At 41.9% G+C, this 13406-nt stretch overlaps 1 protein-coding gene across 2 annotated transcripts in view; it reads left to right on the forward strand.

Annotated features, from left to right (window-relative positions):
- Positions 1 to 13406, forward strand: part of LOC119659941 (zinc finger protein 567) — a 39393-nt gene that overhangs the window by 6780 nt on the left and 19207 nt on the right. Inside the window, exons 1-3 of one of the 2 annotated variants that reach the window (XM_038068282.1) lie at positions 3116 to 3282; positions 3407 to 3544; positions 12666 to 13372. In XM_038068282.1, the coding sequence (XP_037924210.1) occupies positions 3424 to 3544; positions 12666 to 13372 (828 nt within the window). In that variant the 5' untranslated portion in view covers positions 3116 to 3282; positions 3407 to 3423. Of the gene's footprint in view, positions 1 to 3115; positions 3283 to 3406; positions 3545 to 12665; positions 13373 to 13406 lie in introns of those variants that run through there. The other variant, XM_038068281.1, reaches the window with a different exon arrangement.

Genomic DNA, 13406 nt, shown 5'->3' on the forward strand with positions numbered 1-13406 from the left:
CTCAAAGCCTGACAACCTAACCTAACAACTTTCGAAAAGCATGAAGACTTACAGAATTATCCTGGCCATTCTGTCTGGCCATAATTCACTAGCTGGACATATATTCAAAATAGGAATTGTACTTGATGATACGTATTCCTCTTATAATGAGGAAGCAAAACCCACAGATCACTTTCTATGTGTACCATAGGTATAAGCAGGATGGGAGAGTTGAGTAGTTGAGTGCTGAGATGCTATGACTCTTTTTGCCCAGTGACGATAGAATATGTGGTCAGTGCTAACAAGAATGTTGGATAAGTAAATTCTTACATTAAAATCTGGTCTATCCCTCGCGGCTTGTCGGTCGACAAGCAACGTAACATTCTTACCATTAACACAAAAGAAGTTTTTGATGCTGTGTATGCGCTGATATCGGCTTTCAATAAGTAGATGCAGATCTTTCTCATCGCTTCGAATATACAGGTTATATCATGAAGATCTTTTGCTACACAGGTAGAAGCGATCGCTACCCTTGCTTCACCATTCGCTTACTTCTAAATTTGGCAAATACCAAGCGTTTTATTAATAAGAAACTCAACATAGGAGTGTTGTTTTCTAATGGACCTTAATGTGGAGATAATCATTCCAAACCCAAATATCTCAGTTTATGAACTATTTGGAAGGATTGGTGACCCAGAAAATTGCGAATCGTATTCGAATCGTTTCTTGTTTCTCCGACTGTCTTGATAATCAGTAGTCTCAATGCGTTTGTCTCTTTTCCTGCATTGTATAAGCGGTAATTTGATGGCAGGACAATAATCAACGGTCAATCCTGTTTTTTGGGCGGAGTATCAACGGACGTGTTACCGAGAGACATCAGGCAGGATTTAAAATAATGGAGGGACAACTTTACCTTATCTCATCATTTTGCTCCTACTTTATAGAGGATAGTGTTGATTTCTATGGCTCTGATGTTTTTTACAAGTAAGCATTTACAGATCAATTTTCAGTCCACCTCCATCATAATATTCTTCTTTTTCTTCAGTGTTTTTCCCGTTCACAAGCGGGGTCGGCTCGTCGTGATCGGTTTCGCCATTTGGCTCTATCGAATGCCTGATCTGAGTGCAATCTTGAGGCTTTTAAATCCCCATCCAGCGTATCAAGCCACTGTTATTTCGGACTGAATTTTGCAATTTGCAATCTATGCAGGTCAACAATTTCCAGGGTAGTTAAGTGCATTGTATGCATTTCACTACGAATATACCATTCGAACGTGTATCTTACGCAGGCACAAATCCTGTATTTATAGAAATGTCATTAATGATGCAATGTCGGAATGTCAGTCCGATCGATATAACCAAGCCTATCTTTTTATTCCTAGTGAGGCTGCTAGGGACGATCGATTTGACCTAAACCTTGAATTGATGCTTCACCAAGGGGTGTTTCGTTGACACTCGCATTTAGAGCGTTTCTTCAGAGCAGCTTACGATCCAAGTATCGTCAGGTGCGAACATAGGACAAAACAAGTGGTAATAGATAGTTCATTAACTCAATCCATCCTGCTGGGTTTGGGACCAACACGCTATGTAAATAATATAGCAGAATTTTTGTAAATTATTCTGAACTGTTCCGCTCGAAACGTCTCACCATAGGGTCAAAGCTCTTACTGTACAAGACTATGATCTTGCCAGTCCTCATGTATTCCTCGGAAACTTGGGTTCTTAGCAAGAAAAATTGGGAACTCTTGGCCGCGTTCGAGAGAAGAATCCTCCGAAGAATTTTTAGCCCCCTTCATGAGGATGGACGATTCCATAGCCTAGATAACGACGAAATCTATGAGCGATATCATGACCGTCCGGTTGTGGATAAAATCCGGCTCTATAGGCTACGATGGGCGGGTCACTTCATTCGTATGGATGAGGATGATCCCACCCGGAAAGTCTGTAAGGGCAATATCTATAGTAGAAAAAGAAGACGAGGCAGACCCTGCCTAAGATGGCGCGATGGCGGAGGACAGGACGCCAGACAGCTTTTAGGGATATCGAATTGGTGGACCTTGGCGCAAAACCGGGATGTCTGGAGTTAAGGCGTTGATGATGATGATGATGTTCAGTATTGTGATATATAATGATATAATATGCCCTACGATGCAAAATCTGAACCACCGCGGTTTCAAAACAGAAAATTTTTTTCTACCCTTTTTATTGGTTTCAAACAACCGAGATTGACGAATAATAAATAAAACAATTTATTCTGCTGTCACCGCTACTATGCCAGGTTGGGTCTACTTCTTAGCACGCATTTCATCTTATATGGAATCCATTGTGTTGTATGAACGGAAACGCGGAGCAAACTTATCTGGACCAAAACTAACTTCCTGTAATAGAATACGAACTCCTGACCTCCCGGGAATACCTTCAGCAACGAGATGCAGTCTTTGACTGTTTCCGGCACCTCAACTATCCAATAATCAAGATCTTTTGGGAAATGTTATGGAATGCTGTTAAACAATTTTATCACTGCCTAATTTTTTTGGTCAGTACGTTCACCGGCCAATTGAATTTGTTGTTCAATTTTGACGTTAGCCTTGTGTTCTTCCATGGATGACTTTTGGTAAACCTTCCCCCAATATGTTTCGTTCAATTTTTGATCCTACGAATATGCTCGGAAAATTTATCCCCTCGCACCGAACACCCACTTAGATAAAAAGTATACCCGAAGCTCATTTATTTAGGACTAAAGTTTCTCTGGGCAACGCAGGTTCTGGTATATACTACTCCATATATTATTTCAAGATGTATTCTATAATATTTAGTACTTTCACTGGTGTATTGATGTATGTGGGATATAGATTTTCTTAACAAAACACTTGCAAGAACTCCTTTCATCAGCAAAATTTCAGTTGTTTCGAAGGAAATGTTATTTTGAGCTACGTAGCATGTAAACTATCATATCAACTATAGAAAGTGCTCGAAGTCACAGTGACAAGGATATCATAGTCCTGGCGTCTTACTGTTCATCTTTTCCGACTTCGACTATACAAACATTGCACGCACACAAAGAGCTGTATTATCTCCTTTTACATCCGTATTTGACAAGGACACGAAAAAACTCCGAACGAAAGGGAAAATTTCTACGTTCATCGGTCGGCCCCTTACCCAACAAGAATCCACCCCCTGTACATAACCTGGTCATATGATTCTCGGGTTGCGTGTGTTCTGTCAGGTCGTGTTCTTGGCAGGATTGTTTCGTGCGCTTTCACTGCCGCTTTGTATACGTATTAGGACACATTTAGATGTATATGTATGTTGGATGCTTGTTTGTGTGGAGCATGTACTTTTATTAGACTGTTTCGCTTTCATCCTTTTCCTGATTCCGTGTCGAGGAACTGACTAAAGCCGAACCATTTCGTCCTTCTCATTGACAGTTGCAAACAGTGCCGCGATGCAGTACGGACAAAACATCTCGATTCCATATTCCCAGCCGCAAAGTGATTTGAATTTTCTAAATACCGGTGACCACAAGCCGAAAATTCATCCGAAAATCGAACGAGATCGGGAAGAAGGTAACTATTTTCTAAATATATCCAGATTTTTACCTAACTCATCATATTTGCATTGGATTCCTTGCTTTTTCACTTCAAGGACACCATGAATTTTTAAGTGAATTCAACCGTTTAGTTCGTTAGGATTTTCATTTGTTACAAGTTTTTCCAATAAAATATTTTATTTTCTTTTATATTTTGTGTTTCAATTCATCGTTTATTACGTACTTTTTGAGTATTTTCCGCAAATTCGGGACTCGTAAAGGATAATTAAGTGGCGCCATGTTTGCTCCTGCTTCTATATTACAGTAAAAACCTTGAAATGATTACCGGGTGCCTTGAAAACTCTCTACTCAGCTTCAAAGTATATATATGTTATTTTTTTAAATAATGTAATTGTATGGTTGAAACTAGTTTTCCCACTTAGCAACAGGAAGGTACCTATATCTCCAGTCATTAGCCTACGGGCATTAACTCGAAAAATCATAATTTGCGCAGCCGGTAAATCACTCAATAATTTTTGGAGAAACACCACGGAATTGACTCCAATTTTCCTTTATCCAAGTGACCTTTACCATTACACGGGGTACGTTATTTTAGGCCTAGAGCGACCGGGACCTAAAAAATTACAGGTTATCCTTCCAGTTTCGGAAATCAGGACACATACCTAAAATATTCAGTGACTTGAAGCGATTTCCAAAAAATTGTTATTCTAATTAAATTTTGAATGTGCAAAGAGAATCGAAAATTTTCTTTGTGAGGTGTTCTAATCAAATATTTCGTATTCTTTAGGAAGCCGCTCAAATTTACGTGGAACTACCAGTGAAATTATTGAGAATATAAGGGAATTTTCTAAATTTATTTAAAAAACCAACCGGCGGCATCCATCTTAATCGATAAAAGATGGGGTAGAGGTAAACTGAAATAGCAACAGATTTCTCTTAATGGGCAAGTGAAAAGTGGAATCTAGGTCAATTCTTTAATCATTGAATCAATTTTCACAATAGAAAGCCACCAATTAGAGACTACGCACCGTATGGAAAGCGGATACGGAAGTGATTTTAAATGAAATTATCTTAAATTTTTTCGGTAGTTTCTAGAACAAAGAATAGAAAATGAAAATGAATACGTATTGACTATGCCTGCGTTTGAGGTCATGAAAGGTCGATAAATTAAAATGTAATTCAAAATTTAATAATAAGGGTGGCATTTTAGGCCAACGAAATGAACCATATTTAGTGTGCAGAGTATTTCAAACTAGGAAAATCTTATAGACTTAATCCAGAAATATAAATCAAATGATTTTCTCCCATAAATTAATCCGAACTTCAGCAATAAATCAGCAGTTGTTCTGTGAATTTAATTTGCTATTCCCCCGTCCAAATCGAATCGATTGTTTTATCCCCTACATCGCATAGTCTCCTTTTCTGTTGGGCCTTCATTACAGGTCCCCATAGTGTGAAGATGTTTCCATATAGGACAGTGATTGGTTATTAGACCTATCACGATATTCATTTTAACCTCGCATATTTTCAACTACTTTATACTGCAGGCTCCGGTCCTACAAATGACGTCTAAAGGGAAGTAGTCACCTTCTGGGCATAGTAGCACCAAATGGTCTCATCTGGTGACTTAGGTGACTTTTTTTCTGACTGTTAACAGGAATATATCGAGCCTGAGTACCGCGACAATGTGTCCCCCTCAAATGATTTCGCCGTTCACCGAGGCTCACTCGACGGTTTGTGTGGGCTTTTCTTGAAGCTTAATTCTCCCTTAATTTCCATGCAGATACCCTGGTAGTTACTGTATAATCCTCCCTGACTTCCCAAGCAACTATACTGGCTTAAGCAACGCTCACATATGTCAACTCCACTATAGACGCCAGGTGCATTACTCTGAAAGTGGATGAGGTTCCAACATTCGCGAGTACAACGTCTAGCTTTGCAAAGGCCTCGCCCTTTGGCATTTAGAGCTCACTTGCTTCATTCAGCATCCCCTGTTATGAATTTCGGTCAACGTTCTCTCACACCCAGAACCAGAGCGATGGGTGGAGCATAGCAACTATATAGGTGAATGCCTCTCACTGTTGCTTTGATGAATACATCCTCCAGATGTTCCATTATTACCTGGAATGCTTCTTCTCCGCAAACCCCCACACCCACTTATGGCACCGTATATTCATTGACCCAAATGTCGTCAAGTTTATTTTGATATGATGACACCTAATACTGCCTGCAATGTGCCCATGGTCAACACCTTCCTTCTCTTTGAATAGTAAGCAATTTGGTTTAGCTCCACACCCTTCACCCCGTTGCTGTCCAATAGGCTTAGAATTTCGTCCATCACTATCAACCAGAGCACCAGAGATATGACTTCACTCTGGTGGTCGAGAGGCTACCTCGTAGATCAGACTTGATAATCCTGGTTCTTAGCATGGACATTATCCAATGCATAAGATACCCCTAGAGTCGTATTCAGGTTAAAGCTTCTTTGATAACTTTAGTACTAACGTTTTTGAATGCTTCCTCTACATCCAAGAGAACAGCTAGGGTGGTGGTATAATATAGCCCACTCAATCGTGCTAATTACCTCGTAAAGAGCGGTTTCTGTGGATTTATCTTTGAGGGAGGCGTGCTGAAACTTGGAGTAATACGTTCTCTAGATAATAGTCGTGAAGTGGATGTCCAAGACGCGCTCTAGTGTCTCCAATGCGACGATAAGGCTGATTGGTCGGAAGTCCTTCGCAGACTCATGATTGCACATATTCACTTTCAGTACGAAAATCATCCGCATGCGTTTCTCAAAGAAAAGGCATCTTCGGAAAAATCTCTATAAGCTACAGCACAACCTCTTCTAGCTTCATGATTGGCATTATGACATTTGGACCTGAAAATTTATATGCAGAGAAGCTGTTTATAGCCGATTTTATCCTCGGTGATTACAGATATCTATAGTAAAAAAGAAGACGAGGCAGATCCTGCCTAGGATAGAACAATGCGTAGGCCAGGATGCTATATAGCTTTTAAGGATGTCGAATTTTTGGATCTCGGCGTAAAACCGGGATGTTTGGAGTGCCTTATTATGGTTGTTGTTGCTGTTGTGTCGTTGAGGATGATAATGATTACCGATTTGATCATCTAAAACGACTGCGGCTACATACTCTTTCATTGTCTGACTCATAGCCCTCCTTGCACGTAAGGAAATGCTTCTAAACTAGCAGCTTTAGAGCTTCACCAAAAGACTCTGTCCAGAAGCCATCTGACTTTTTAAAAACGGATGGGCTCCTATGTTCCTTGACCAGAATCTTATTGTATCTCATGGATTCACTGGTGCCTTCAATGTGATGACAATAGTGTGGTCAGGACAGCTTCCTGGCAGTCTTGATGGCTGGCTTATACCTCTTCAGGCAGCCCTTGTATAACTGACACACAAATACTGCCTGTAACAACTGTTGAAGACATTCCTAGTCAGTTTGACTTCAACTCGTCTGTCATGTCAATGTTGCCCACGCACCGGGGACTTTGTTCTTGATAACTTGATCAAACTTCCTTGCTTAGCTGGAAACTATCTAATTGTTATCTTCGGTTTTCCACCCTGAAATTCCCATTGTCGGTTAATACAGGAATATCAAAGACCTGCTAAAGGTTGATCTCCTCTTTCGTTGATTTCCAAAAAGCCGCAAGGCGTATTTCTTGCGTTGGCATCGCAGCCTATCAACGGGTTGGCCTGTTCTTCTGGTGGAATTGATTGGGCGTGAGCCATGTAAGCCGAAGAAATATACACGTTTACTGCTCCAGCCCGTTCGTGGTTGACCACGGTTGACCTCCTGGCAAAAGATTACATGCTCTAACTCTGCATCGATCAGTGTCCTTGTGCTGTGGAATAAATTGTAATATTTGCTTTGAAACCCTTTGATGGTTCGGCCCCCTCTGATCTATCGAAGGAGACGAGGTCGACGTCAACATCTTCTTCTAGAAGGAATATTCCCCACAAATTTCGGACAAAGCGCACCTACCGGATTGTGCTTCAGCTCCTTCAAAGTCTTCCCGAGAAGCATTCGTCTTCTTCTGCTTAAGAGTTCTGCAGGACCGGCAGGTGGACTTTATTTTTCTCTTACAAAAGAGCAGTAGCTACCGACTCCAGCAAGGCATGTATACGAATTTCGGTGGCATGCTTTGTCTAGAACGATCTTGTAGGCGTTTCCCTTTCCGTACAGTTTGTTGGTACATAGCTGTACACTTACATGACATTAGTGATGAAAGTATTCTCAATCGCCCAAGCGGCATGGTAGCGATATGTCTAAATGATGCTGTTTCCATCGCTCTTCGACCTTCTATCATTTACTCACCAGAAATGTATCCTCAAGCCCCTCCGCAGTTCAGTCAAGCACTTTCATATTGCGAAAACATTTCCCCTTTTAACAATAGAATAATCCCCAATACTAATGAAATTAGTCGAGTGGACGCTATGAAGGTATTGCCCACCTATTAACTAAACCGTCCCTCTAGCAAAGATATCATAAATATTCACATATGCAAGTAACAATCGAGCTTCCTGCAGAAAATAAAGAAGCTTCCAACACTAACCACCAACATAGTAGCAGTTGTATATGGGTGCTCCAATCTCAGCCCGGGAGTTAGCGGGTACTACTCCAGCTGCACCTCAAGTACTGCAATCTGTAGCCCACACATTTATATCACTAACAATTATTTTAGGGATATTGCTTCTTGCTTTCAACACATACTCCTCATATTCTACTATAGTTTCTTCATGAGAAGCTTAATCTTTATATTATCGTCCTCTTCGGTGTCGCCATTTCGAGTGCACCCTTAGCACCTTAAATAGCTAAATTCCTGACATATTCCTCAATCAATTAAAACTTCAAAGAGTCACACCAGGAAGCTACAGGTATTCAATTTAAAATCAGTATACCACTATGCTCAGGAATTACTTGAAAATAATATAATTGAGCGTTATATGTAGAATAAAAAATAGTTCTGCCATCTTTTTTGAGCAATGATATAATAACAAAAAGGGTGATGAATACCTGGGAAAGTGGTACTGAAAGAGAAAACCGCTCGATTGTTCCTCATACTTGGCGAAGGACTTTCAAAATCCTACCGCTCAAAATATCTCTCTCTATAGGGCGAAAGTTCATACCATACAAGATACTTTGTCAGTCTTCATATATTCATGTTACTTGAAACACAAATAAACGAAATTGCATACTCTTCATGAGAATTGCGGATCCTTCTTTTCTTCTTCTTCAAAAGTGGGGTCTTCATCGGTTGTGCCGTTTTGTTCTGTCTAAGGCCTGATATCTGGATGGAGTCGCGAGGCTTTCAGATCACCATCCAGCGTATCAAGCCACAGTTGTTTGCGAATTACGTAACCATTCATCGAAGACATCTCTCTCGCAATTTTTCCACGATCGTTGTTTTGGTCCAACCCAGTATCGATATATTCGTGATCGATTATTTCGGACGTGACCATGGCATGTTACGCCGCTAGTCCAACGTAACATATTCGTCTCTATTACTGCAAGATGCCATTCATTGTCTTTTATAGTCGGCCGACACTCAGAACCATAGAAAGCGACAGGGTGGACGACATTGCTGTAAGTTTTCGACTTGAGACGTTCATTGATATGTCGATCACAAAGACCGCTAGTTGTACAGCGCCAATTCATCCAGGTTGCATGAATCATTTTCATAACTCAGTTCACCAATGGCTGAGAACATTGACCCGTTTAGGCAGGTCACTGGCACTGACGATGATAGCGCCTGTTTCATTCGTCGTCAAAAATTCGGTTTTATTCAGATTCAATCTGAGATCGTGTTGCATGATGTGCTGTGAGACATCTTCTCTAGATCCAGAAATGCAGTAGTTCCGCACGGTGTTACTCTTCGTCAGTAGTTCCGCAGTTCTTGACATCTGAAAAACGAAGAAATCTGTGAACAATATTATTACTGCACATTCATCTGTGGACAATCCACACCTCAAGCACGCCAGCTTCTCTCTACTACTAAAATTAGCAACGTTGGCTTTTGCAAAATATCACGATTGTTTGATTTTATTTATAATTATTTATTTATAATAAATGCACAAACTTTTGTTGGGACGACTTGCGACTACCTCCGGAACTGTTCGGCTTCGGCTTCAAAAAAGGGCCGACTCATGGTCACCGGGTGCTTTCAAATGGCGCCGCTCTAGTACTCCGCTACAGACTAATTCACGCAACGGTAGATTTAGTTACAGCGATCTCCAGAAGTCGAACCGCACGTGCCACTTACGCTTTCCCCGGGAATATTTGTCTCCAAGAAAGGTTTCAGGCGAGTGAAAATGTACTCGGAGTTATTCTTCCTCGGAAAGCTGCGCCGTCCTTCTGCGCCTCCGCGATCTTGACCTACTGAAATCGTGACAAAGTGTTAGCAACTTCATTGTCCTTTCCAGACACATGTTTGATGTCGGAGGTGAACTGGCTTATAAAGTTCAGGTGCCTGCGTCGACGAGGAGACGCTTTGTCAGGTTTCTGTTTTAAGATAACTGAAAGGGGCTTGTGGTCGGGGAACACTGGGAATGTCCTGCCTTCTAAGGATCAGCGAAAGTATTTTACTACGAGGTACGCGGCTTTCAACTCACGATCATAAATACTGTAGTTTCGTTGGACGGAGCTCAACTGTTTCGAGAAGAAACTCAACGGCTGCCAGCTTTGGTTCACAATTTTGGTGAAGAGCAGCGTCTATGGGGGATGTCTGAAGCATGGATGAAAACGGCTAGGGATGCATTTTGTTGAGGAAATACCAGAAGCGTGGCGTCCACCAGCTGTTGCTTGCTTGTCTCAGATGTCTGGATAGCCCCTGTAGACCACTTAATCAAACGACCGTCTTTGGTTTCCGGCCCGGGCAAATAATTGTTAAGGATCGATTGATGCTGGGCGGTCCTGAGCGGGAACGAAGATAGAAGTTTAGCATGCCCAAGAACCTTCTCAGATACTTAACAGTTTTGGGAAGCGAGAAGCTCGCGATTGCTTACATCTTGTCCCAATCCGGCTGGATGCCATCAGGGGTATATAGTGGCCGAGAAATTTCACCTGGAGGTATTTGCACTTTTCAACATTGAGAACAATAAGGGCCTCAAGAAGACGTTGAAAAATGTACTCAGTGTGTAAAAAGGAGGCGGCCAGAACATCATCCATGTAAACGAAACAAAAGCTTAGGTTTCGTAAAACAAAGTGGATGAATATCTGAAATGTTTGCGCCGCATTGCAGTCCAAAAGTCATCCTAGTGAACTCGAAAAGCCCGATAGGTGTGCATATTGCCGTTTTCAGAATATCTTCAAGAGTTATGTATGAGCGGTATGGGATATCAGTCCGGAATAGTGTTTAGGCGTCTAGAGTCATCTATAGATCTCCACTCACCGTTTATTTTAGGGATTATGTGAAGTGGCGAACACCAACAGCTGTCTGTCTAGTTGAGGCGCTCCTCAATCTCTTTCGGCGCAACAGCAAATTTCCGTGGTGGTAGCAGTCGCACCTTACATAAGATAGAAAACCCGGTGGTGTTGATGTGGTGGTGAACGTCATGCTTCACTGGCTCGGAGAAGCTACGTTCGGTAGCTATGTTGCGTTATTTTTGAAATAGTGCACGGACGTGGGGTTCAACAACGTCTTCGAAAATGATAGAGTATCAGATGGGCAGGGGAGATCGTCCCTAATGACGTTAGTTGTAAGATCAATGAAGGACCTGTGCTACAGATCCACTAACAAACCATAGTGGGTCCACTATAATGAAACGCCACGATTACGTGCATCGAAGCCCCAAACTCAGGTCTAGTTGCCTGCAGCCACAAATAGGGATCGACAATGAATTTGCCCCCGCCAACTTCAAAGCCTGAGGCGATAATCGATGGTATTTGGATAGAGGGAGAACCGAAACCTTAGTCCCCATATCAATCAGTGTCTGCCCAGGGGGTCGAAAACAGAAAGACGACGTAGTGTTGTGCTTCGAGTACCTGTCGCCAGGGTTACCGACAGTTTTAGTTTTTTCGCTGTAAAAGCGCAAGGGCTGGTACATTTTGTGGTTTTTCCGCGAACTTTCGGTGATACCAACGTAGCCTGTCGGTGATACCAACGTAGCCTGTCGAGGGTCCTGACGAACCACTACCGAGGCAACTATTTCGAGGAGCGTATCTCGACCAGTTTCGCGAGCTTCGTCCTAGATGGAGAACGCAAACGATGTCGGCTAGTTTTGCCACGGTAGTTGCCAATGCAGCCATTGACTGTTCACGTCACGCCACTTTCTTTTCTCTACTACTAAGTCGAAACTATAAGCAATGGTGGCTTTCGGAGAAGATCACGACTGTTTAATTTTAATTATATATAATGTATTTATAATTATCTATTTATAATATATACACAAACTTTTGTTGGGACCACTTGCGACCGCCTCCGAGACTGTTTGACTTAAAAAAAGGGCCAACTGGTGGTCAAATCTAGCGGCGCAGCCTCATCGTTAAATCTAACGAAACTTTTCCTCGCTGCACCGGGCGCACCCGTATTGATACGCAACACCACGTCGAAGCCCGAAGGTCTCTTCTCGCTTGAGCATAACCACAACCACCATGAAACTCCCACTAGGGAGGCCAACCGCAAATAACCGAGCTGTCCTCACATACAACAGGAGTTCACCCGAAGTATATGAGTCCAGGGGCTTTCCCGGTTCCCATGGTACCAGTATACCCCTGGTAAGGTTTCGTGACCAATTTGCCACTTCAGATGAGTCCCCGTGCAGATTCGGGTCTGATCGCCCTGATTAGGCCTTTAGAGCATTTGCCTACTGAATCGTTCGAAATCGATGTCCTGACTGGGACTCTCGCCTTAAGCATTCCCATCTTGACTGTGCGGTAAAGATATTTACATATCTGCGACATCGCTCTCTATTCAGTTACATGCAGAACCGGCGCTAATAAGATTAAAAAAAATAGGAACCAAAGAACAACAACTATGGCAGGAGGGAGTATAGAATTAATTTAGTTTTCTCTTTAGTTCTTTCAGTTTCGCTTCAGTTATTCATCAAAAAATTTGACTGTGGCCTTCAAACCAATCAATGTGTAAAATATAATAAACTAACGATTTTCCAGTAATAAACCAGCAAATCCTTCAAAATGTGAATCAGTCGTGGCAAACATTAGCCAACACCGCTAATACCGTTGACTACTCCTCTCATCTGCTGTCTGCAACACTGCCAATTTCAATACAACACTTCCTCAAATACTCAGAAACGATAAAAAAAGAATCGTCAGGGATCGTTGCAACACCTCTAAACTCAGGGAATTTAAATTTAGGCAATATAGATACCGCATCCGGATTTAATTTAAAAGGTGAAGTTTTGAAAAATGGCACGAATTTAAGTTTAGCATTGGGCGGCGTTGCATTAGCCAACGCAAATACAAATGGCGCTGGCTTGGGAATGGACACTACAAACGGGACAGCAGGCAATGGTCATGTTCATAATATACCGGAATCAACTACAACTTCAAATACAGCTACAACGACTACAACAACTAATGGTAAGAAACCGAAAAAGAAGAAGCCGCCGAAGGAGAAGAAACCCCGTCCAAAACCTGGTGAAATACGTGAAACTAAGGCTTTAGACGGTTCAACTCTGTTCTGTTGTCCCGAATGTCAGATGGCTTACCCGGATAGAAGTCTTATTGAACAGCATGTGATCTCGCATGCGGTGGAACGTAGGTTTGTTTGTGACATTTGCAATGCAGCGTTGAAACGGAAGGATCACTTGACCCGACATAAATTATCTCATATACCGGATAGACCTCATGTGTGTAATGTAAGTTTGCTTAATTTACTAAATTGATGACAAA

This window comes from Hermetia illucens, chromosome 6 (assembly GCF_905115235.1).
Source record: "Hermetia illucens chromosome 6, iHerIll2.2.curated.20191125, whole genome shotgun sequence".
In the NCBI taxonomy this organism is placed as follows: domain Eukaryota; kingdom Metazoa; phylum Arthropoda; class Insecta; order Diptera; family Stratiomyidae; genus Hermetia; species Hermetia illucens.